Raw genomic sequence first — 26,204 nt, forward strand, 5'->3', positions numbered from 1 at the left:
TTGGAGTGACTACTAATGTGTAGTTACATAACTCCGGTCCTGTATAACTTTTTATGTGAATATCAGTAACACCATATAAAAAGAATAAATAGTCAGACTGGGCAAGCAATGAGGCAGCTGTCTTAAAATAAATAAGTGATAACCCTTAACCTCTGAAGGTAAAAGTGGTTTTGAATTCTGAGAACTTTACTCAAGTGGTGAACATAAATCTTGAAATTATTGGTAGGGAAGGCTAAGTAGTGGCTGCCTGTTAAATTTTAAACTGTGATTTCACTTCATATTTATTTTATGTAAAATCTTCCCAAATTTGTCTTAGATTTATTAGGTTAAACTAATGTAACCTTAGAACTTAAGCAAAACTGAAAGCTAGGTTAAAGGAAATGAAAAAGAACAGCTAAAAGGTAGAATTGGTACTGTTGGCAAAGAGCTTTTAAATGGCCAATACTGGGTTGAGAATGAGGGAGTAAAATTTATGGTGCTAATCAATAAGATGCTGAAAAGAACTGAGTGGGAGAAAAAGCCTGTACATTTGAATATGTGAGAAAAGGAGGTTATTAGAAAAGTAGAAGCCATATAAAAGTGTGAAAAACAGAAGACAAGATAAGATCTAATGAGCCAAAAGTAAAATTGTGGAAGTTTCAAGCAGCTTAAAACACAAAAATGTCAGTAATGATTAAAAACAATGCATCAGAAAGAGGAAGGCTGCCAGATATTTGCTGGAACTGGAAAATAGCTAAGTATGATGATTCAAAAGACATTAAGTAGTTATCAGAGAGATTGAACCAAAGACACAAACTATCCTGATGCAAAAAAGATTTGGTAATAAGGGACCAAGCCTTTTAAAGACTTTATTAAGATCATAAAAAATAGAAGTCATGGTATGACCAGAGATAACTACTAAAGGAATACAAGAATTCAGAACAAAAAAGGCTAGAAATGCTGAGTTGCAAAATGCAAGTAGTGAAGGTAATAAAGTTCCATAACTACTGAAGAAATAAGAGGCGGAGGTGGGGGGAAGAACAACAACAAATGTCAGAGAAAGCGGAAATATTCCATGCTCTGCCTTAGTGTTTTGGCGGGGGGGGGGGGGGGCGGCAAGTGAATTTTCATTAGGTAAGTAATGCATACAATTTTTGAGATGGATAGAGGCACAGCTGAGATTAAGGAATGAAAGAGAATAATTAGATTAGAAGTAGTCAGGTTGTCAGAATATTTAAGTTTGTCAAAGTAGTCACTGACCTGGCAGAATTATCACTCACAAACTCATGAAAAAGTGGTAGTGGAATTATGATATTTTTAAAGTATGTTAATAACAAGAGGAGGTCTAAGGAAGACATTGGACTGATACTTGTTGAAGATGGTCATCTGGCTAACAGGGATGAAGAAAAAGCGGAGGCATTCAATGTGTTTTTTGCCTTAGTCTTCAATAATACTGGTAGACCTTGGGCTGCCTGGTCCCCTGAGTCAGGAACAGTGACTTTCCATTCGTGGACACTGAAATTGTAAGGGACCAGCTGTATCAGCTGAATGTTCACAAGTCCATGGGGCCTGATGCAATTCATCCCAGAGCACTGGAGGAGCTAGCAGATGCTACAGCAGGACCCCTCTCAATCAACTACCAAAGGTCTTGGGAGGTCCCTGCTGCCTGGAAGCTAGCCACCATTATTCCACTTTACAAGAAGGGCGTGAGGGAAGACCCAGGGAACTACAGACCTGTTTGTCTACCTCGGTTCCTGGAAAAATTATGGAGAAGATTATATTGGGTACTATTGAAAGGTGTTTAAAGAATAATGCAGTCATCAGGCACAGTCATCATGGGTTCACAAAAGGAAAGTCCTGTGTATCTAATTTGATATCCTTCTATGATAAGGTCACCCACCTAGTGGGTGAAGGGAAGGTGGTGGTTGTAGATTTTTGGATTTTAGTAAGGCTTTTGTTACTGTCCCTCACAGCATCCTTCTGGACAAGGTGACCAACTGTGGGATGAGCAGGTTCATGGTGCGCTGGGTGAAGAACCCCTCAAAGGGTTGTAGTGAATGGGGCTACATCTGGCTGGCAACCGGTCACCAGTGGTGTTCCTCAGGGTTCAATTGTAGGGCCAGTGCTGTTCAATATATTTATTAGCAGTCTGGATGCAGGATTTGAATGCACCATTAGTAAGTTTGCTGATGATACCAAACTGGGAGGTGCTGTTGACTCTCTTGAGGGACAGGAGGCCTTGCAGAGGGATCTAGACAGATTGGAGCACTGGGCAATGATTAATGGGATGAAATGCCAGATTCTGCACCTAGGATGGAGTAGTGTCAAGCACAAGTATAAACTGAGAGAGGAGTAGCTGGAGAGCAGCCCTGCAGAAAGGGATCTGGGGGTGCTGGTTGACAGCAGGCTCAATGTGAGTCAGCAGTGTGTGCCCTGGCAGCCAAGAGGGCAAACTGCATCCTGGGGTGCATTAAATACAGCATAACCAGCGGTCAAAAGAGGGGATTATCCCGCTGTATTCAGCATTGGTGTGGCCTCACCTTGAATACTGTGTGCAGTTCTAGGCCCCACAACTTAAGAAGGATGTTAGGGTACTCGCACTTGTCCAGAGGAGGGCAACAAAGCTGGTGAAAGGGCTGGAAGGAATGTCCTACGAGGAGCGGCTAAGGACTTTGGGTTTGTCTATTTTGGAGAAGAGGAGGCTGAGGGGTGACCTCGTTGCTCTCCACAGCTTCCTGAGGAGGGCAAGTGGAGACGGAGGTGCTGGTCTCTTCTGCCTGGGACAGGACTGTTAAAAGCTGTGCTACAGGAGGTTTAGACTGGACATTAGGAAGCATTGCTTTACCAAGAGGGTGGTCAAACACTGGAACAGGCGTCCTAGAGAGGTGGTCAATGCCCCAAGCCTGTCAGTGTTTAAGAGGCATTTGGACAATGTCCTTAATAACATGCTTTAATTTTTGGTCAGCCCTGAATTGGTCAGGCAGTTGGACTAAAGGATTGTTGTAGGTCCCTTCCAACTGAAATAGTCTATTCTGTTCTAGTTTGCATTAGGAAAGCAATTAAATACAGAAGTATTTAAAGCACAATAAATGCCAAGAGAGTGTGCTCTTATTCATGGGATGCTGTTAAAGAAAATTGTATCTGTTTTTTTAATATATTTTAGTGTTTGATGTTGGGAACTTAGCAGTGGGTAGTGCTGTGTCCTGTAGTAGGTGTCTGCCTCTTAAAAAGGTGTAGAAAAACTGGAAGAAATGCAGAGAAGCAGTTTTGGAAAGATAATAGGTTTGGAAACATAACCTATGAGGACAGTTAAGGAAATGGAGTTTGTTTGGCTAGCAAAGAGAAAATTATGTGGACACACATGAGTATGTTGTGGTATTGAAAACCTTTATGGAAAAAAAAAATTGGAGTTAAGACTGAGATCATTTGTTTCTTATGAATGAGCAGATAGTAGGAGGGGAAAAAACGGTTTAATTTACAGCAAATGTGATTATGATTAGTACCTAATCTTTTAAACTCTTATCAGTCTTTTCCCTCATTTATTGAAGAGGGAAGCAGACACCCAGTAGGTCTAGGATCACCCTTATACGGATTTTTAAAGAAACCACTGTTGTAGATCACAGAGACATAGATTTCATACTGAAGGCAGAAAGCCTTCATAGAAGGTTGCTTTTATGCTTTTTTTTCTCTCTTCAGTTACTTGAAGAGGTACTAGTGTTGCTCATATTCCACTTTTTGGAGTGTTTTGAAGAGAGATGAAGTCATATGTCATTACTCAACCTCTTGAAGTTTGTGTAACCTCTTCAAAGTAATTTTTTACCTTGCCATGTTGGAAACCGAAGTTGTTTACACAAAGTGCAAATCCCTGGATTAGTTTTCATATGACCCTCCTTAAAAGTATACTGTAAAATCAAGTTGAAGAGTCAGGGTCTGAGGAAAAGATTAATAAAGGAGTGCATGGTGAACTCTGGGGAAGTGATAGTTCTATAAATAATTAATAGCTAAAAGCCATTTCAGAAAGATTGGTGCTCTGCTGAGGTCAGTATGAAAGTAGATGCTGGGACTTTCAAAAGCTCTTAAAGTCACCCTTCAAGGTTTGTTTAGATTTTTGTCTTTCTAGTGTTGAGTTCATTTTATGATAAAATGCTGATAGCAAATACTGTGAAGATTTGTTTTCTGGTGGTCATATGACACTATTCACTGGGCAACTTTCTACAGCAGCAGAGTATTTACAGATATTGTAAGATACAAAGCATTTCTAAGGAAATTCTTTTTGCAAGTGTTAACCCCATGAAACTCAAGCATACTTTTGTGGTAGTATTTACCATGTAGAGCATTTTAAGGAACAGTGCAGGAAGTAGTTGTGTACATCTCCTGGTAACATTTTGAAATAGCTATATGTGCTTTAGATATATCTTTTATATATATATAAAAACACAGATTGCTTTGTTTAGTTTTATATAATTCTGTTCTCACAGCTCACATGTCCTTTTTTTTTACCAAGGGTTGCAGTACTGGAGCTATATTTGATAGTGATAAATATAACTGAATAGATCATTGCCATAAACACAGGCTAGAGGGCCTGACATGAAATGCTCTTCAAATGTAGTGGGAGATTGTCCTTTCTGTTTTGATTGCAAGCTTTTCATAGAAAAGAATAAGAGAGAGGAACTATTATCACCCTTGCTTAACAGGAGGTGGCAGTTAGACTGGGAGGGGAAAAAAAGTAGTTTCTTCAAGTTCATACTGCAGTTTGTGGCAGATTCAGGATTAGAATCATGATCCCCTAAATCCCTGTCTGGAATGGCTCTGGCAAAAGATAGTAAATGAGCATTACTGTAAAATAATAGCTATTTCATCTTCTAGTATAGGTACAGATAATTTACATGATTAAGTTGTACTGGCAAATATATTTTGCAGTTACAATGTTGCTTAAGATATTTCTCGTTTTTTGTAAGAGCTTATCTTAAGCAGCATTCATTGTGTTTATTTTGAAAGAATACATCAATACTTAAAATTAGGGTTAATTGGTAAAGTAGAATAAAAAACTTGGGGTTCAGTGTGAGTCTGTACCTAAAGGAAACCATGATGATCCTAGTTATCTCGGGCTTATGAATCTTTAAAGCTTAGACAGGAATAGAAATTATTAATTAGTAATAGAACGGGGGGTGTGTGTATGTTGCATGTGTATATGTGTGTAGAGTTATGTGTTACAACATGAAGGACTTGTTTGGAAATCGTCTGATGGCATATTTCTTCTATTTTACTTTAAAGACTAGTTAAAATGTTTACAGGTAACACTGTCTCTCAACTTGTCCAAATAAGGTCAATCAAAGGACACAATATAGAATCAATTTTCATATCTCTGTGTCTTTTAATCCAAGTTTTAAGGATTGTGAAGCAATGCAGATCATACATACAGCTTTTTGATGTTGGCATTCTTTGTTACCTCCCATGTCCCCCTTTCCCCAGTCCCTTTGTGGGGAGGAGAGAAGAGGGTGAAGAGAAATAGTTTTAAATGATTTTGCTATAAGCAGCCCAAATGCATTAATAGTTTATAAATAAAAATGAAATATTTTTCTTTAAGTAATTCAAAGACCATATGGTACATATCTAGAATCACCTAAGTGGTTAATTGCATGTTAAATTCCTTTCCTCTTCCCTAGTGTAAACAACTGCAAAAATATTTACATTCCCTGCCTTGCTAGATTTATTTATCATTTTATAATAAAAACAAAGAAGTGTTATGAATTGAAATCTTAATCTCTTGCTTGACTCGCTTTCTAAAATGTCAGTGATGTCTCTGGGTTGGTTTACTTTTTGTGCTCTCCCACTCCTAACACAGAAATGCACGACACTGAAAAACTGGAGTACTGACATTAAGCAAGTTAGGGGTGCAGCACAAGATGTGGTTTCTTGAAATTAGGTTTCTGTTATTCTAAACAAGATTAGAAACTGCAGCAAAGGAAGTGGCTTTAAAGCTCTTTATTGGATTTTTTTATTATTGTGAAACTCCAGAATGATGATGATGTAATTCTATAAAACTTAGAGGGGCTCAGGCCAAAAATACAGAAAGTAAGTTGACCGAGCAAGCTGCTGCATACCTATGGAGAGAGTTGTTTCTGCCAGTCAGTGAGCGCTCTAGCTTTTCCCCAGAGGTAGCTACTGGCACAAACACTTTGCAAACTCTGCACTCTAAGACTCATTAAACTGTTTCTTCAAGTGAGAATGAATTGAGGACATCTTCAAAGCATGTTGTAAACTTATGTAACAAACTAACACAATAAGGAAAAAAAAATCTGTGATTTGTTTCAGAACAAAAGAGTGAATTCTTTAAGCTCTAAAGTGTATGTGAAAATCCTTTTCTCATTTCATAAAGTAAGCGAGTAGTTTAAACAGAAAAGTGGGAGAATAAATTCTGCTATGTGACAGTTTGGCCTCCCCAAAATAAGTGCACCCAGTGGCAAAGCTTGAGCTTTGGAGCCTGGCAGCTACAGCCCGGGCTTCTGCTAGCGGTGCTGGATTGCTCACTCCCATTACTGTGCAAGGGCAAGAAAAAAAGAGGAGCCTTACCAGGAAGCTTCTCAGCTTGTCTGACTGCAGGCTCAGTTATTTTGGGAAAGGGACCATAGAAGAGGTTCACAGAAGGGTGTTCAATAAAAGTAGATTAGCACGCTAATTCTGGGAGTTGCTGTAATGAATGAATGAGACTGAAATTTTCTGTCCATGTTGACTGGATGTCGTTGCAGTTCTGTGCTGTGAAATCTCTTGAGTATCTTCCTTGAATTTTGAGAAAAGTGATCTGGCACAGAATATGGGTGTGAAAAGCATGAAAATGTAAAGTGGTGTCAAAGATAAAAACCAGATCTCCTGGTCATCAGATAATACACGTTTTTTTCTTTTGCTAAAAGCACTTTTTCCCTCTGATATTTTAAAATGGCGCTTGTGCAGCTAGTTGTTCAGAATGAGAAACTTGCTAAGCTAAATGTGGAACATCCCTCCAATCTGTACCCCGCAGTAAATTCACCATTTTTCTGTGCTGAAAAGTGGCTTCATAGTTCTTGACCTGCAACGTGCAGCACTTTACATTCCACCTCCAGCTCCTGCTGTGTGAGTGGCTGACACAGTGCCAAGAAAACATTACCTGTACTAACTTTCAGCATGCTTGTTTGCAGGCCGGAGCAATGTTGTCCTTCTTTTCCGCTAGCCCTGATAAACCTTGGCCTCAGCAGAGGAAAATAGCCTGTAGTGACTTCCGTGCTCAGCGCCGTTCTCTTGTGGCTCCCAAGTTACCGGAGCCTGGAGCTTCTTTCTGACTCTCAGGAGTTTTACACCCGTGCTGATAGCTAAATTCAAGGGCATTAGGAGCAATAACATCATGTTAGTGCCAGACCCAGGGGTTCTCCACCCAGTAGCCCCTGAAGGAGATAAGTTGGCTTGCTCCTCTATTGGGTTTCCTGCCAGAATAAGAATTTAATTAAGAAGGGAGAGGGCGCCAAATATCATCTCCATCAAATATTGTTCCTCATGGAAACTATTCAACAACTTGCTCACTGATGTAATTACTGTAGCACACATTTTGTAATTAGAAGACTTAAGTGACGAAAATACTTTTCTTAATTTAGTGTTGGGTCTTTTCAGGTTCTCACTTGTGTTTTTTGTCTTAAGATGCAAAGCAAAATGGACTTAAATATACTTCGAAGTAACGAAATCACAACAGAAACAGTTGGAAGAGCATTTTGAAAAGTCCAAGCACTAGTCAAGAATTTCTGTAGGTTTTTTTTTCTTTCCAAAAGATGTAGTAGGATGTTGTAGCACTGATTCTGTGTAATTAGTGGAGCTTCATGGAGCAATGATTACCCACACTCAAACAAAAGCTAGGTTAGTATATATTAAGCTACCTGTAGTTTTTTCTTTTGGTTTTGTCTTTTTAGAATCACATCTAAATTTTTATATCAGATTATTTTTGTGATAATCTTAACAGTTCTAAATTTAGAATTCAAATAATTGAATCCTAAATTAGTTTATATAGTCTTCAAAACAGTTTAGTTTAACTGATCGTACCATATTGATAAAATGAATGAAGTGGCTTAACTTTTAAATAGAAGATACAAGTTGCAGTAAATTATTCAAATTTCTCCCAGAGCAGTAGTCCTATCCTCTCCAAAGATAACAGGATAAATACTTCTGTCCTCTGACTACAAAGGAAGCCTATGTGACTAGTTTGGGCAAGACACCTAGTTTAAGGTAGCTAAAGTAAAATGAACTGAATCTTACTCTATGAATGTGTCCAACAAGGACTTTTTAAAAAAAACATTCCTGATAAGGTGTAAGAATACAAAAGTATCGGTGAGGTTACACGATGGGATGGAAAGCCATTGCACATGGAATTTTGAAAATATTTCAGACATGGCTATAAGAGAAGATTAATAATGTTGGTGGAAAAAAGGCCCCTTTAGTAACTGCAGTGGATCAGTTGCACACCTTTATTTCAGTCTGTTGTGCTGGATAAAAAGCAGGCATGAACATGACCTGTGGATGGCATATTATCATAACCCATGGGCTATGCTGTAAAATGCACTGTTTTATAAACTCCTGGAATGGGTTCATGGAACTTTTTGAAGTAGGTGATTACTCACAGTCTTCATTAACTTTTTAGCTGCTTACCAAAAATATAACATTTAATAAGGAGAGTGCCCTAGTTCTACATGTCTAGCCTTTACTCTTTCCAAAAGGGAAATTGATGCGTCTTTTTTGTTTTGTTTTGTTTTAATATGGAGAAATCATTCAGCATTGGAAATAATTCAAGAAATCAAGTCATTTTGCATGTATAGCTGATTTATTAAAATGGAGTTTTATGCTAAAAGGCAAACTATTTAGTTTTAAATACATTTCCAGTGATATGTTTATTTTTTATTGATCATAGAACTTTTAAAAGGAGTATTAGTCTATATATTCCTGGGCTTTTTGAACATTTTATTGCCTAGATTGTAATCTCATCTGTATAAATTAGGAAGAGTTTTTTAATGCAGGCAGGTAGCTCCTTGTGAATTAGGGTAGAAGATGTGTCTTAATGTTTAATTATTTGTTTACAGGTAGCTAAGTCCAGTTTTGGAAAGTTAATTGCTAGAGCAGCATAGAATCAGAAAAGGTACTTAATCTGGTAGGTACTGGGTAATGGTGAAATATCGAAGATAGGGAGTTCCTGATCAGAAACTTTGTGGCAGGACTGAGAAAAAAAGTAGTGGCAGGGAGTGATGACATACTAGAGTTATTCATACTCTGGAGTGGGGAAAATCTGTACTGGTTAAAAAAAAAAAAATTTAATATAGGCTTCAAACTTCACTAGGGAACAGCAGTGTTTATAATTGGATTTCCCTGACTGCTGTTTGCAATAGGAGAACAATCTTAGTTGCAGTATGCCTTTGAGGATGGTAACTTATGTAACTGGAGCTATCTAAAAGCATGTTCCTTATGTATTCCAGTGAAGGAAGAGAGAGTCATCTATACCTTATCTGTCTTAGGCATCTATCTTAAGATGGATTGACTCATACTCTATTTTTGTTTCCTTTTCTGGATACCGGTCCTGTTGCCAATGAATTTTTGAATTTCAACTTCATCATGTTCGAGAGACTCCCCAAATGCAGGGAGAGATGAGCAGTGTCTTTCCTTGATCTTTATATCTCCTTTCCTTTTCTCTTTTGAAAGGAAGCAATGTGAAGTTTCTTACTTAAATACATTAGAAAAGACAAGGTCAAACAAAATGTCTTATATTTGAACAGAGGGTACTGACGCCTGTTTTAGGTGCAGACTCTGAAACAAGCTTTTGGTCTTGGACAGGTTGCTGAGAAGATGTTCTTTTCTCCTTGTTTACTTGTGATAGAGAGTTTCAACAAACCCAATAATCCTGGAAGTGCAGATGAGCTGTTTTAGGTGCAGATCATTAAATGCAAGAACATTTGAGGTGAAGAATGTAATCTTGAGCTGTTGAGGAAGACATACTGTCTAGTTACAGCTTATATGATCCACTAAAATAATTCCTTTCTGATGAGAAAGGTAGAAATATTCTTCCCTGTGTCAAGCTGATAGAAATTATTTTTGTTTGTAGCAGAAAAAGCAAGTTGGATTTTTTACTTAAATGATCTATTTGGAAATCATTTAAATTTCTCAGTATGTGAAACCAATTCATGAGTAAAGCTTTCCACATTCCTGAGAGAGTTGTACTTTGAAGTTGAAACTTTTCATCCTAAGTTTGAAAACTTACCAAACAGTAAAATAAAAACTGACATGTTTTCCTGCCCAGTCTTCTAAAAATGTAGGCTCTCTGATCTGTTTCAAAATGTGCTTTTAGTTTAGTGATTATGGTTATAATTAAGGGACTAGTTAGAAAAACTGTAGCTATAAAGTATAAACACGGCAACCACAATACTTTTCAGAGCAAACTGGAGAATCTGTATCCAAGCTGAATGTTTTTATATACTTGCATTACAATGAGATACGGTACAGTTGGTGTTTACCTTAAAGGAAAGAAAAAAAGTTAATAATTCTTAAGAATTTGCAACATGCATCAAGACCCACAGGAAAATTGAAGACTGGAGACATTTTTTTCATCTCCTCTAACTTTGCTGCTCCTTCTTTAAACTAGTTGTGTAGGCTACCAGTAGAGGCCAGATTGCTCACCCCTGGCAAATTCCATCTGTTTTGGACACCTGTCTTAGGGTGGGGATAACCATCTTGTTAAAAGTAGCTTTTGAATGGCTGAATTACAGCTAACTTTGAAACTTTATTTGTAGGTGTTGCTCAGAAAAGGGAGCTAACAACTTTGTTTCTCATCAGCTGTTCACAATGATCTAGATTATAGGGCACTGTTTGCTACCTTTTTTAAGGTAAAAAGACTGATTAAAAGCCAAATACTTTCTTTTCCCACCCTCTCAGTTGATCTTTTTTTTTAACATACACATACATCTTTGACTTGGCTAATGGAGAATAAGATGATGATCAGCACTTTCCTGAATAAAGAAACATAGTTAACTGCAGCTGTCAAAAATCAGGAGATTGTTACTTACAGTGTGATAAAGAATCACAGTCAAAGATAAATAGTTCTGGAAAATTGCTAACGCCCCTTCATTTTTCTGTTTGGCTGCCTCAGAATTTCAGCTATTGACTCTAGGATAAGAACAAGCATCTGACAGCCCATGGATTTAAATTTAAAACGTGTTATGCTACTTTATTGTTTATCTTCTAGTTCCTCTTTAAAACTCTGCTTTCTATAGTACCTACAAAAATCTTGACAACAGTCATATCACAAGAATGTTAAGAGCTTTGACTTTGTATAAGAGGACAAATAAGGTATGGGACTTGTCTCCTCTTTGGTTTCCTCAGAGAGCCAAAAGGACAGAGTGAGTTTCTCACCCCTTCATCTATACATTCATCCATCTTCAGTTCAAAAAATATGCCCAAATCTGTTGGGAAACAGTGTCTTTTCAGCTTGGACTTGCTTGCCTTTGCACATTGCACCAGAGAGGTGATGAAATCTTCATCCTTGGAGATACCGAGACTTTAGACAGAGCCCTGGGAAACCTCATCAAAGTTGGCTCTGCTTTGAGCAGGGGTTGGAATAGATGACCTTCAGAGGTCTCTCCCAATTTAAATTACTCTGCTACAGTCAGGGAAATAAAAAAAAGTATTTTTATTTCTGTGAAAGTAAGGCTGATACTTCTGATTTTCTCTGCTAAGAAAACAAAAGTAAACAGTCAACACCAGACAGCATTAAAAAAAGAATCCACCATCACTGGAATGAGTCATAAAAGCAAGTAACAATACATAAATTAATAACAATATAATTACAGATGATAATCTGCTATATATATGCATTTAAAAATGTGCAAACAAATCTGTGAACAATGACATTGCATGTGGATGTGATTTGTCTACCTCTGAGTTTATTGGCATATGGGAAGCTGTGTTTTTTATAGTATTAAATGCAAGTCCCTATTATCATTTTGTTTGTGGCAAAAGTCTATAAATTGAACTTTTCCAAGTGTGACACTGCACTTACATACATGGAAAATGATAAAATCTGGTGTTACTTGTAAGAAGGTAATTGTGGTTTTCTTTCAAAAGCTATTACCAAATATGAATACAGTTTTTTACAGCTTTGTTTTCTCTCCTTCTGATGCTATTTAAGTATAATTTCAATTTTGATAATCAGTATATTAGATATACAGCATTTAGGTTGAAAAATGCTGCTTCTAATAAAGGATGTGTTCATTCTGGGATTTCTGGTAGTGGTTGGGTTTTTTTCTTTTTTCTTTTTTTTTTAAACTGTTTGTCATTGATAGTATCAAATCTCTTCCATCATACTTCAGAAAATGCCGAACAGTTTAAAGGATTTAAAAGATTCTGTTGTGTTTTTTTGTTTGTTTTCTCCTTACAGGCCTGGCAGCTGCGATTCAGTCATCTTGTGGGCTACGGTGCCAAATATTACTCCTACCTCATGTCTAGGGCTGTTGCCTCCATGGTGTGGAAACAGTGTTTTGCTCAGGACCCGTTTGATAGGTAAAACCAGAGAAAATATTAAGTAGAATGAAGTGTCATGCTACTTGCTTCTGAAAGGCATGAAACAAATGGGGCCATGTGGGTTGACAGGCTTTTTTAATGACAATTAGTTTTTAGCCTTTTTCTTGATTTTAAGAGGATTACAAAACAGGAAATGACCGCAGGTATAAAGAGTACTTTGGGACATGTTCATTGGTGCAAAAAAATCCGTGTTTGATGTTCTAAAATACAGGTGTGCCAGTTGGGAGGCACTGAAATTCATATTTAGATGTAATTAGAGAGCTTGATTTTCATAGGTGCCTAATTACTTGTAATTTTCTATTGAAATCAAAGCAACTGCAGGTATTAAACAAGCTTCATGTCACCAACTTCAAAGCGAAGTATAGCTATCCTACTCATTTTGCTTTGTGAAAGTAAAAAGTAAATTGTGAGATCACAAATTCTGTGTTCTTAGACATTAGGTGAAAGTTCAGAGCATTGTAAGAGAGCAACTTTTCCCCTCAGAGCAATGAAGGCTGAAATGTTGTTCGCAAATTAACTTCTATAAACACCAACGCATATTCACATGTATAAAATTTGTCTAGTTCAGTTACTCATAGTATAATTTTGAATGTAATTTGAAATTGAGGACTCAACATGGAATCAAGGCAGGCATTGTTTCAGGGTGGAAAATTTCATTTGATCTCTGTCTCTGAGTTCTGTAGAGATCCTAGAAGCAAATCTAACTGAAAGCTGAACAGGTTGTGTTTGCAAGTGACTCTAACATCTGTGTTTCTCCAGGGCAATGGGTGAGCGTTATCGTAGAGAGATGCTGGCACACGGCGGTGGAAAAGAGCCCATACTTATGGTTCAAGGTAGAAAAAAATTAGAACTTTTTTATTCCCTTGCTCAATAATTTAACTGCATTTCCCAATTTGGTCTTTTTAGTTTAATTATGCTTTTCATTTGATTTATGAAAGAAAACTTGTTCATTTTTTTAGTTAAATGGACTGGTCATCAAATTTGTGTCATGGTCAGTAGAACTCCTTGTGATACACAGAATAAAAACACACAGATAGTTGGGGTAAAGTGTTGGAAGGGTTTGTATTACAAGGCTGTCTAAAGAATTCACAGTAAGAGTATTGCATACTTGAAGGAAGATAGATGACACCATTTTTGGATACAAAAAATGAGTAACTTTTACATACATGAAATTCATAATAGATCTGGTTATTTTGTTTACAAGAATTTGAACTTGTTTTGGCCATGTCATTTTAGCATTATCAAAATAGCTTTGGTTGTATCAGTACTTTGAGTGTACATTCTCATGAAATGGAAGTCTGAAGACTGTAATAAAGAAACATGGTTCATTATTCCTGTCAATACCATATTTGCCTTTTGAATCTGGAAAATAACTTCTAAAAATCATTCATAGCAATAGCAAAAATACTATACTTAATACATATTAAAAAAATAAAATGTCAGGAGAATGAAACAAGTTGACTGCTGACTTTATCTCAAATCTATCAATGACATTGGGATAAAGACTTTCCTCTGTAATGTTGCAGTATTCAAACAAAAACTTTTGCATTAGTATCGCTGTTCCTGTTATGAGCACTTTGTAAGTATTTTATCTAATGGGGCATCTTTCAACTTGCTCTGAAATTCTTAATATTAAAGATTAATATTAATTCATTGGCCTCTGTTCACTCCAGTTTGGTAGACTGGAATTTGTGGGGTTTTTTCCTACAGATAAGGAAGACAGTGGTAATGTGTCTGTATTTCATCACGAGACTGGCAGAGTTTCATAACAAGAACATTTCAGTTCTTTGACCCATCTGTTTATATTTGAGGCCATAATCTCTGCTCTCCTTAGACTCATAATGTATTAAGCAACTATATATTCTCTAGATTAGTCTATTTATATTTCTGATCTACAGGGTTACTTTTCATTCAGCATGACTTTGCAAAGTTGCCTTTCTTTACTGTTCTTGAAGAGTCTGTGTTTGTAACCTCAAAAAACTGTAGCCCAAAATTGGGGATTAAGTAGTTGCAAGACAGGAATGTACATCTTTACAAGCAAATCCAATTATTATATTGTAAGTCATATGGTAGAGAAAGAAGGAACGTTTTTAAACACCAGTTATGCTTATAATCTCTTCTATTTCTGGGATGTATTTTTAATTTTACTGAGCATGGAATCTTCCTGGAATGTCCTAGAGGCTATGCTGAAGTTGCTGGCAGTGTGCTCCCTTGAATCAAATATTTGAATGAAGTTTGCAAAATTCATCTGTGGATGGACTTACATAAAATCTGTGGAAGTACAACTGGCACTCCCCCTTGCATATGAGAGAACACAGTGGAACACGGTACAATCAGTTTGGGGTTGAGAGTATGCGTCAGTTATTTTGGATAAAACTTGCTACTGGAATTAAACTGAAAAAGTGGCATCATAGTCCAGGAAATTCCAAGTTTTTTTAAGTTTAAAGGAAATCCAAATATGATGAATTCTGGCACGGTACAGTGAAAGCACACAAACAAGTTTAACTCTTGTAATGCAGTAATTAGATGTTTTAGGCATTTCAACATTCATAGTCCTCATGCTTATAGTCCTCAGTTCATTTAGTCCAGATAGTTCATCAGTGACTTGTCAGGACCAGTGGTGAATGATGAAGAGGCAATAGCTGTGCAGCCTGGGGTTTGAAGAAGAGAGCAAGCTATGTTTAAGGAATAGTTGTGCATACTGCAGGGCAGTGAACTTGACATTAATGGTAGAATAATGGGATCTTTTATGATGTGATCAAAAAAATCTATGCATAAAACATACACAGTTCGATTTTTAATTTTTTTTCTTTAAATCAGTAAATCCATAAACCACTAATCAGAACTGTGTGTCACTTTAAGGTCAGTAACTGTAGTGCACCTGCTGGTGTGTTTCTTCATGCGTAATAGGAGAACCAGACAGGAGTAACTCCTTTGTGTCACCAATAGCTTGAGTGATACTGGTGATAAGAGCACAGACTGATTTACAAAAAATGGCAGAAGTTTTCAAGATGTTTTCACAGAATTATAGAATCATAGAACAGTTGTGGTTGGAAGGGACCTCTGGAGGTCATCTGGTCCAACACTTGAGCTCAAGCAGGGACATCTAGAGCTGCTTGCCCAGGACCACATCCAGATGGCTTTTAAGCACCTCCAAGGATGAAGACTCCACCACCTCCCTGGGCAAACTGTGCCAGCGCTCGGTCACCCTCACAGGGAAAAAGTGTTCCCTGATGTTCAGAGGGAACCTCCTGTGTTTCAGTGTGTGCCCGTTGCCTCTGGTCCTGTCACTGGGCACCGCTGAGGAGAGCCCGGCTCTGTCCTCTTTGCACCCTCCCTTCAGGTATTTATACTCATTAATAAGCTCCTCCTGAGCCTTCTCTTCTCTAGGCTGAACAGTCCCAGCTCTCTCAGCCTTTCATCATAGGAGAGATGCTCCAGTCCCTTCATCATCTTAGTGGGCCTTTGTTGGACTCTCTCCAGTGTGTCCACGTCTCTCTTGTACTGAGGAGCCCAGTGCTGGAGACGGCACTCCAGGTGTGGCCTCACCAGTGCTGAGCAGAGGTGAAGGATCACCTCCCTTGGCCTGCTGGCAATACTTTGCCTCACGCAGCCCAGGATGCCATTCACCTTCTTTGCGGCAAGGGCCCATTGCTGGCTCATGTTCAACTTGGTGTCCACCAGGACCCCCAGGTCCTTTTCTGCCAAGCTGCTTTCTTGCTGGCTGGCCCCCAGCATATACTGGTGCCTGGGGTTGTTCCTCCCCAGGTGCAGGACTTTGTACTTCTCTTTGTTGAAATCTGCCCCATCATCCGGGTCATTAATGAAGATGTTAAACAGGACTGGACCCAGTATTGACCCCTGGGGTACACCACTAGTTACTGGCCTCCAGCTAAACTTTGTGGCACTGATCGACTTCCCTCTGGGCCTGGCCATTCAGCCGTTTTTTAATCCACCTCCCTGTCTGCTCATCTGGCCTGTACATCAACAGCTTCTCTGTGAGGATCTATGGGGAGACAGTGTCAAAAACCTTGCTGAAGTCCAGGTAGGCGATATCCAGAGCTCTCCCCTCATCTACCAGGCCAGTTGTTTCATCATATAAGGTTATCAAGTTGGTTAAGCATGACTTGCCCTTGGTGAATCCATGATGACTATTCCTGATGATTTTTTTGTTGTTGTTCATGAGCCTGGAAATGGTTTCCAGAATTAGCTGCACTACCACCTTCCTAGGGATTGAGGTGAGACTGACCAACCTGTAGTTCCCTGGGCTCTCCTTGCTGTTCTTAAAGATGAGAGTGACCTTTGCTTTTTTCAAGTCTTCTGGCACTTCTCCTAGTGGCCATGATTGATCAAAGATTACTGAGAGTGGCCTTGCAATGCCATCTGCCAGCTCCCTCAGCACTTGTGGGTGCATCCCATCAGGGCCTGTGGGCTTATGTATGTCCCGTTTGCTTAAGTATTCCCTGTTCTGATCCTCTTCCATCAAGGGTACATCTTCCTTGCTTCAGATTATCTCCCTGGCCACTTTTGTATTCTGAATTTCACTTTTATACTCTGTATTTCTTTAATATTACTTTAAGCAGAAATCTTAAAAGATATTAAAGATCATAAAAATAACCAGAATTCATCAGCAGATTCCTTGCCTGTGCTGCATATTGTGATGTTCATTTGTAGACAGTGCAAAACTTAAACAAGCATGCTTGAATGACTCCCTGAAAAATAAAATTGAGGTGACTCAGATCTTTTGACAAGTTAATAATTTGATTGCTTGTTTGGGATTATTTGAGGTTAAATCATAGAACACACATGAGGAAAAGCTTATTATATGTTTACACTTAATTGCTCTGTATTTGTTATAAAAATTAAGAATTTAAGGAGAAAAGTAAGAACAGTTACTTGTTCTTTGATTTGTTTACGTTCAATCAGCTTCTGACTCCTTTTGCTGCATTGTTTCCTTTTCATTACTGATGTTCAAGAATACTTGATTTCCACCTTTTGTTGGTTTTCATCAGTTGCAAAACTGCGCTCCCATAGCAGATGACCAAACAGATTCCTGATTAAAAACAGATTCCATCAAACTTAAAAGCTTGTTGATTTTACTCTTCTTCAGGGAAACAGTCCAGATTCTGTGCTCAGTAGTGCCATATTTCAAAAACCTTAAGTTACATAGGCTGTTATTTCAGGCATTTTTTCTTTTTATATAAAGAAATGCGCTTGTACAACTCTGACTTTTGGATGCACATATGTAGCCTCACCCTTGAAATGCTTCTGTATCTCATTGTGAAGTTAGCCATGTTCATTGACTCTTTGATAACAGATAACTTCACAAGCGCATTTCATTTATACAGTTTCTTTGTTACGATTTTCTTCTCAGAAGCTATCTATTGTCTGTCTTTTGTGTTTAGATATGACCCTAGCTTTTCATCTTTCTCCCACATGATTCCATAGATATACTGATTAGGGAAGATAAAGGATCTGACCTGCCATCCAGTGGAGTTACTGACAAGATTCCTGTTTGGACTAGTCTTTAATTAGAAAACGCAGTATACTTTTTGGTTGTTTGGATTTTATTCTCTTGGCATTTGTTTCCATTTAAAAAAAACAACCAAAACAAACCACCACAAAGGCTTTATGAAACCTTTTTTAACATTTTCTGAAGTGACACCTTTTATCCTACCCCTTCGATAATCTACAAGATACAGAAATAGTCACACATATGAATAGCGGGAGCACTTAAAAAATGAGTGAACAATGCTTTGTCCAAGAGGCTTTCTTTTTTATTTCCTTAGAGAGGAAATACAGTTTGAGAAGAACTCGATTCTTCTGTCATTTTGGGTTGGCCACATGGATCTTGCAGACCCTTTCCTTCCCAGGACTACATGGCATTAGGGATTCCAAATTCCTTTAAAGATAGGTAATGCAGGTGTCCCTTCCAGGTCCAGTTGTGTGCTGGTTGCAGGTCTGAACAAGATTCAGGTGTGCACCATCCCTCCCTCTCTCCCTTGGCACTCCCTGACTGGAAAGAAACCCAGGTGCATAGGCAGAAAGTGAATTGCAGTGTGAAAAGTACTGGGTTGGGTGATCTGGGAACCGAGAGCATGGAACATACCCTGGAGTGCGCTTCTCTTGTAGTTTTGATGCAGTCACGTTACCCTTTGGGTCTCTGAAGAAGTCCTTGTGCAAAATATATGTGAAGTTGTGTTCTTGATTTGTTAATGCTGTATTATATTGCAGACAATCATACTCAGCTGTGTGAATACCTGGTAATCAAACCAACTAAATGTGTACATAAACACACGTTTGCTCCAATGCAGTCTGAAAATTTGTTTTTCCGTTCCTCAAATTGTACTTCCTGTAATAATGATGATTTGAAGAGGCTGTAAAAATCTTCAGATAATGATTGTATGTCTCTTTGAAAGTATAAGACATATGCATAAATCCTAAAAGGTGATATGAATGGCAACATATGTTAACTCAAACTACACAGACCCGAAATAATTAGTGTTCCAAAGGGGCAGAGGCCAAATTTTGCCACAGGCTTTATTCTTCTCCCAATTTTCAGTGATTGTAGGTTATAGCTAACCATCTCTCAAAAGGGTGTGGTTAACCACAGTGCTGTAATGTGAAAGAAAACTTCAAAGCAGAGAAGATAAGCTATGCAGTTGCCTTAGGCTTGGGAGAGACTGAGCTGAAATAGGAGTTGGGCTGAATGTATAAAATACACTCCTAGATTTTAAAACTGCAACCACCAGACCTTGTGGACATCTTACTAAATCATTTAGACTGAAGTGCTGAGTACTTACAATATATCAAAGCCAGTCTTGCTTTGATATATTTTAATGGAGTTTAAAGGGAGACATGACCATTCTTAACACATCTGTAGAGTAAGAGGTTAAAACATGGAAATACCATCAGTGTCTGTTTCTTTTGGAGTTGTCTACTCTAAAATCTGTAGTTACTTATTTCATAAGAGCATGATCATTTTACTACAGTAGGAGTTCTTCAACAATGACCTCAATTACTCTTCATCCTTCTGTTGCAAAAGCAAATTCTGCTAGCGTCTGCTTTTGATGTCAGTGATGGGAAAATAGCAATGCAGTAGACCACTAATGCAAGAAATCTGAAATCTGTTTGTATTATCAAAAGTTGGAACTATGGGTAGGAGGTCATTTGACATCACTATTACCAGAATGATTTTGAATTCTCCTAAGTATTTAAAACAAACCATGTGGAGTCTAAATGAATGCAATTTGTGACATGTTTTGAGTGAGATTTGGTAATACTGTATTCAGCTGCACTAAAATACATCCAGGTATACTGCAGTTAATTATGTTTCTTTTATTCATTTTGTAATATCCAGGGTTGGAATCTTTTTGGTACGTTTGCCATTTTTATGTAAAAGGGAAATTAAATTTACTTGAAGATAATCCCAACATCAATCTCTTCTTTCTCCCTAATCATTACACTGTTAGCTTTTCTTCTTTTGCAACATACTGGTAATCGTAGTTTTAAGAATTGTCCACAGCAGAATAAATTTTAGTGCATCAAAAGAATTGGCTAAACATCATCCAGGCTGTCTGTTTTTCATAAAGTCAGTATTGGAAGGGTTTTTTTGTATTTGGGAGCTTGGGGAGTGGTGCTTATGTCTATTATGGCCATCTTTATATACTGTCTAAGCAGCATTACAGTCATACCTCCATATTGATATCTGATAGAAAAGGGCACATTGGTTCTTTTATAGAGCCACGTCTTAAAAATTGGAAGGAAGGAATAGTTTCACCAACTTGAGGTTTTTATACCTGAGCTAGTCATCCAGGTTTCCTTTCAGGGATACAGGGAAAAGTAGGCACTTCATAGGCACAACTCATCTTATCATAAAGTAGACCTCTGAAAAAGGTCAGATGAGTGGCACCCATGAAGGTCTTCCTACTGTTCAGTCTCTAGAAATAGAGCCAGTTACTTCAGATGTAAATGAGGCAAAATGAGGCCAAAAAAAAGGCAAAACGAATTGCACTGTTGGGACTGGACTGCTCCAGCTGAGTTCAAGACGAAGCTCCAGTAGCCATGCATGACAGTACATGTTCCAGTAGGCTGCCATCCATGTCATCTTCTTAAGGCATTCTCTCCACTTCTGAGAAAACTGAGGGAAAATACGAGTTTAAACTGGGATTTTTCCAAGGCTGTTAGGGAGGAAATATGCATCTCCCCCAGCCAGCCCACTCAAGAACCTGAGAGAGGGAGACTGCAAGAGGCCACGGCTCTCTGGGGAGGTTAGATTAGTAGCTGGTATCTGGACACATCTGTTTCTCAGCCCAGCATATAGCAAGTCATTTTTCACTGTGAACTAGAAGTAATTCCACAGCAATTTTACTAACATTAGAGTAGATGACAAGTTGTCGTGGTTTAACCCCAGCCAGCAACTATAAGCACCACGCAGCCGCTCACTCACTCCCCCCCTCACCCAGCGGGATGGGGGAGAAAATCGGGAAAAGAAGTAAAACTGGTGGGTTGAGATAAGAACGGTTTAATAGAACAGAAAAGAAGAAACTAATAATGATAATGATAACACTAATAAGATGACAACAGTAGTAATAAAAGGATTGGAATGTACAAATGATGCGCAGGGCAATTGCTCACCACCCGCCGACCGACACCCAGCCAGTCCCCGAGCCACGAATCCCTGCCCCCCCACTTCCCAGTTCCTCAACTAGATGGGACATCCCATGGTATGGAATACACTGTTGGCCAGTTTGGGTCAGGTGCCCTGGCTGGGCATGAGAAGCTGAAAAATCCTTGACTGTAGTCTAAACACTACTGAGCAACAACTGAAAACATCAGTGTTATCAACATTCTTCACATACTGAACTCAAAACATAGCACTGTACCAGCTACTAGGAAGACAGTTAACTCTATCCCAGCTGAAACCAGGACACAAGTTTACCAAGTATTTGGAAATATTAATTCTCTTCTCTTTCATTTTGAAAATAGCTTGATGCAAACTTCATTTAACAGCATTTCAGTCAAACTATATAGAGTACGAGATTTGTTTTTCTTTTAGTGCTCAGTATTAATACACTGGGTCATGGTAGTTTGTGTTGACACTTGCAACGTGTTTAAATCAGATTGAGATGGGATTCTGTGAGGTCTTAGCAAGAAAATTCTTTTTGGTTGCTTACACAAAATTACCTTGAGCCTGTCCATTTCCTGGTGGGTTTTGAATCATTGTGTTATAGTAAAAGTTCCAGCCTTTTAGCAGCATGCAATTATAAATTCCACTGAAAGCAAATATTGTTGAGGATGTGAAAGAGTATAAAATTATGTTCAGTAGGTACACTGATCAGAAAGGGTAGAACAAGGTTATATTTACATTGGCAGTTGTCAGAAAGAACAGATTACTTCAAAGAGGTATGAAGATTAAATTTTACGTTATTTGGCAGCTGTACTGTTTTTTTTTTCTGGTACAAGTAATGCAGTAAATTTCCATATATAATCTTGAAAATGTTAACAACAGTGAAAAGACCAACATCAATGTAATGTTAAGTACAAAGAAATATCTGAAAATAATTTACAGGATATATTCTCATGCTTTCTAAAAACTGGGATTTTGTGGAGGAAGGTGTGAGATTTTTAGCTGCTCTTTTAATAGAATTACCTGACAAAGTACTTGAGCATGATTCTTCATTATGGTAATTTCCCTGTCTGTTATTCTGTTGCCATATACTGCAGCTAACAGATGCACTAATTAAAATTCTTAATAAAAGGTATGTCCTGGTACTGTGAAAAAGCAAAACTAAAACTGCAGTGCACTGAAAATGCTTTTGTTTGGGTATGTTTCATGCCTTGTGAAAAATTTCAGAGATATTTGTACTTTAAATACTAAATTAAATGCTTTTAAGGTGTATAACACTTTGAGAAAATACGTTGTTTTTTCTGGCTCTGTCAGACCTGAGACTTAGCGGATAAGGATTTAGATACCCACTCAGTCACTGATTTATTCCAGTCATTTGGAGAGGAGTGAGTCTATGGTTACATTGCTTTAAAATGGGATATAATTCCCTGCTTAAGCAAGATTGTAATAATAAAAATCAGTTAACAATCTTGAAACCTGTCAATTCTGTGATAACATGTAACAGGTAGCTTGAAGAAATTAAATAATCCCCATACACTATAATTGCATTTATTTCCTGACAAAGAAACATGATAGTCGTTTCTGTCATATTGTGACATTAATTGTTAGTTAGCAATAAGCTTTATTATTGACAAAGCTTGCAAGGTCATAGTATTCTTGCTAAGAGTCTGTTGTCTTGGTTTTGTAGGTATGCTTCAGAAATCGCCTTCAGTTGAAGATTTTGTGGATGCCCTTGTTTCAGACTTAGACCAGGACTTTGAAACATTTATCATGGACTCATAAAAATATGTTCAACAGTACTGAATTCTTTTATGGAAGATTGACTATGTCTTCATAATTGTGGATAAAATATTGTTGTGACTGGTTTTGCTTCTTGGTGAACACTTGTAAAAGTTTGAATATTCATGTTGATGGAACAGTAATAAATAATTTCATTGGATCACCTGGTTTCATTTATGAAGATGATGGCTTTCTGTTGCATAGGAGCTTAAGCATGGAATTGGAGAGAACAAATCCTCTAGCACGTACTGTTAAAAAATATGATCTTGTTGGAACAGCTGATTAAATGGGAATTGAACTCATCTTCAGGATGAGTGGAGTGGTATGAATTGTCTTTTGGTACACACATTGGATTCAGTGTTAGGACATACTTGTTGAGTGTCATGACCCAGAACTGCTTGCATGGGTCTTTCTCAATGCTCGTGGATATTCTTTAAAGTTGTTTAACCCTATTCCTTGCAGGAGTTCTGCATTGGGGAAAAGGAAATTGTGTTTGCTACGGAGGGGAAATGGAAAGAAAGATGAAGTGGAAAACTAGGAACTGTATTTGAGATAGAGAACAAAAAGATGGGAGAAGAAAAACTGTAGTCATACAAGTACATGATGGAAAACGTCAGGGTGTGGAGGAAAGAGGTACCTTGCAACACAAAAAAAAGAGAGACAGAGTAAAACAGGTATCCCACAAATGTTTCCTAGTGGAGGATAACATGGAAGGTAGCCGTGCCTTTGTAGCTGTGATGATCCAATAGGTATACGTGTGGCCATGTTTGTAGGTAATAATAGTATCTTTTGTTATACGAAGCCATTGCGTAGGTCTTCTTCAGGTTTGGAACAGAATAGCAAACTTTAAAGCTAAATACAGAAGAGGGACCATTCATTGTATCAGGTGCAGAAAATGGTTGGGAGGAGGAATGGAATTTACAAGGTGCCATAAAACTGGTCTTGCTATTGAATTAGTATTTTTTTAAATATCCAACAGAGTTACCACAAAAACTAAAAAAGTGTAAATTTAGGTGTGAGTAGAAACACATTCTGAAGATGGGAGGTTCTCAAAAGGATACAATAGCTCATGAACCTAAATTTAACAACACCTCTTGGAGTATTTAATGGAAGTATGTTTTAAAGGGAATTCAAGGGTGCTGCTAAGCGAGCCTTGTGTTGTTTGTTGCCTGGTTTTTGAACTGGAGCAAACTACCAGTAATGTTTATCTGGAGTTGGCACATGTTGAAAGACTCATTGTGACAAAAAGAACTTAGCAAAAGGAAATCCTAGTGCTGACACGGCCCTGGGAGCACTACGGTAAAGAAAATAAAGCATCATAATTGGCAGAATAAACAGGGCATTTAAAATTAAGAGATTGCCCCTAGATTTTAATTTGAAAGAAATTCAAGTGTTGTTGGTTCTAGAGTATAGATACTTTATCAAAATATATGTAGCCATCATGCTGTTTTATGCCCATGGCTGCTATTACTTCCTTAATTCACTGTCTAATTTGATCCTTCTGTAAACAACAGTCTTTTCAAGTTTTTATCAGAGTGGCGTCAAACAACATCTTCCTCATACTGAAATCAGATATAGACAAAGAAAGGAAGAAAATCTTGTCTTTTGTCAGAGCACAGTGGACTGTAGCTTATTGTCACAGATTCATAGCTCTTAGGACATTTGGCAAAGATGGGAGCTGGTAGAAAAATAAATACAGCTCAGAACGACAGCTTCAGGGGTTTTGTGAAAAAACGCTGTTGACTCCAGTAATTTTTGTTTTATAAAATAACCTTTGAGGATTGAACAGTAGACATGATTTAAGCCTCTTGAGAACATATTGTATCACCACTACGATGCTTACTACAGAAAGGGAAATATTATTCTAAATTTTTTTTTTTTTCTCTTTTTTGGTAGTTTCTAAAAATGCTTCCAGCTGTTCAAATGTCTGATGTTTTTCCCTTTCTTTTTTTCTTTTTGAAAGACTTTTATTTTCCAGCAAATATGTGTACTTCCAGTAATGTGAGACCTCTCTTGCGACCAGTAGTGTAACTATTCATAAATGTAAAAATCACTGTAATCCTTTTCCAGCATTCCATATTTTCCCACTGGGGCTGCTGAACCAGCTATCCAAAAGTTGGTTTTATAATACTGTAACTCAGCATCATGCTTTTAATCTGAAATTGTACTGTGTTTTGGATTTTAGCTGCTATAGAAAATAAGTAGTGAATGTCTTCAGAAGAAATTATACCCTTATGCAATCCTGAAATAATAACACATAATTAAGACACATCAGAAAAACACACGTGGATTACATTTGATAGTCTGAGGTGTCAACTCTGCTTTTTTTTTTTTTTTTTTAATTTTTCATGCGATTATTTTTCTGATTCACTTAAGATAGACTGAAATATTGCTTAATAATTGCTTTCTGGTGACATAAATGCAGCTGGTACTGCCTGGAGTTCTCTAAACACCTTACCAACAAAGGTAACAGGAGCAGAGGGCAGCAGTTAATTTAAGAAGGCAGGGAAGAGAAGGGAAATAAGGCAAGGAAGAATTGAATATAGATTAGAAACCAGGCATGAAAAAGTGTTGGTACAGAAGCAAAATGACCTCTGAGTTAAAAACTTGGGGAGAGTAAAAGAGGGTTTTCTTTCCAAAGCAGTATGTCTAAGTGGAAATTACAGCACTGTCAGCAAAAGAAAAGACAGAGGTGTTCAAAAATATTTCTGCTTTGTCTTTAATGGAAAGCCAGATGGAAGAATTCATATCATATGTTGATAAAATACTTTTCTTTCTACAGATGTTAAATAGCAGCTTGTACAGTGGATCAGACTTAAATCAGTGTGCAAAAATTAAAAATTAATACATATCCAAGTAATGGAGCTTAGTTTCATAGATGATGCTAAGATGGAAATGAAGAGAATAGAGCATTGTAACACAGGAATATTGATGGCTCAGAAAATATGCATTTCAGTTTATCAAAAGATTAAAATATCTTAATTGTGATGCAGAAGCAGAAATTTGAAAGGTTGAACACTGGTCTGAAAACAAGTGTTTAACAAGAGCCAGTAGCTGAAAGTTGAAATTAGATAAATTTGCCCCTAATTTTTATTTTATTTTTTTTGGCAGCAGGGACAACTGAGCATTGGAATACGCGTGAAGGACAGTGCTGTGGTTGACCGATCAGCGCTAGAAGTGTACAACAAAGCTGGACTATTTTCTCAAAAATATGCCCTAGTACAGATTAATTCAGAGA

The 26,204-nt window shown here is 37.7% G+C and overlaps 1 protein-coding gene across 2 annotated transcripts in view; it reads left to right on the forward strand.

The window, feature by feature from the left end:
- MIPEP (mitochondrial intermediate peptidase) overlaps positions 1–23,126 on the forward strand; it is a 78,595-nt gene extending 55,469 nt beyond the window's left edge. Inside the window, exons 17-19 of one of the 2 annotated variants that reach the window (XM_069808141.1) lie at positions 12,416–12,537; positions 13,318–13,391; positions 22,875–23,126. In XM_069808141.1, the coding sequence (XP_069664242.1) occupies positions 12,416–12,537; positions 13,318–13,391; positions 22,875–22,969 (291 nt within the window). In that variant the 3' untranslated portion in view covers positions 22,970–23,126. The remainder of the gene's footprint in view (positions 1–12,415; positions 12,538–13,317; positions 13,392–22,874) is intronic. The other variant, XM_069808142.1, reaches the window with a different exon arrangement.
- The last annotated feature ends 3,078 nt before the right edge of the window (positions 23,127–26,204 follow it).

Source organism: Haliaeetus albicilla, chromosome 20 (genome assembly GCF_947461875.1).
Source record: "Haliaeetus albicilla chromosome 20, bHalAlb1.1, whole genome shotgun sequence".
Lineage (NCBI taxonomy): Eukaryota > Metazoa > Chordata > Aves > Accipitriformes > Accipitridae > Haliaeetus > Haliaeetus albicilla.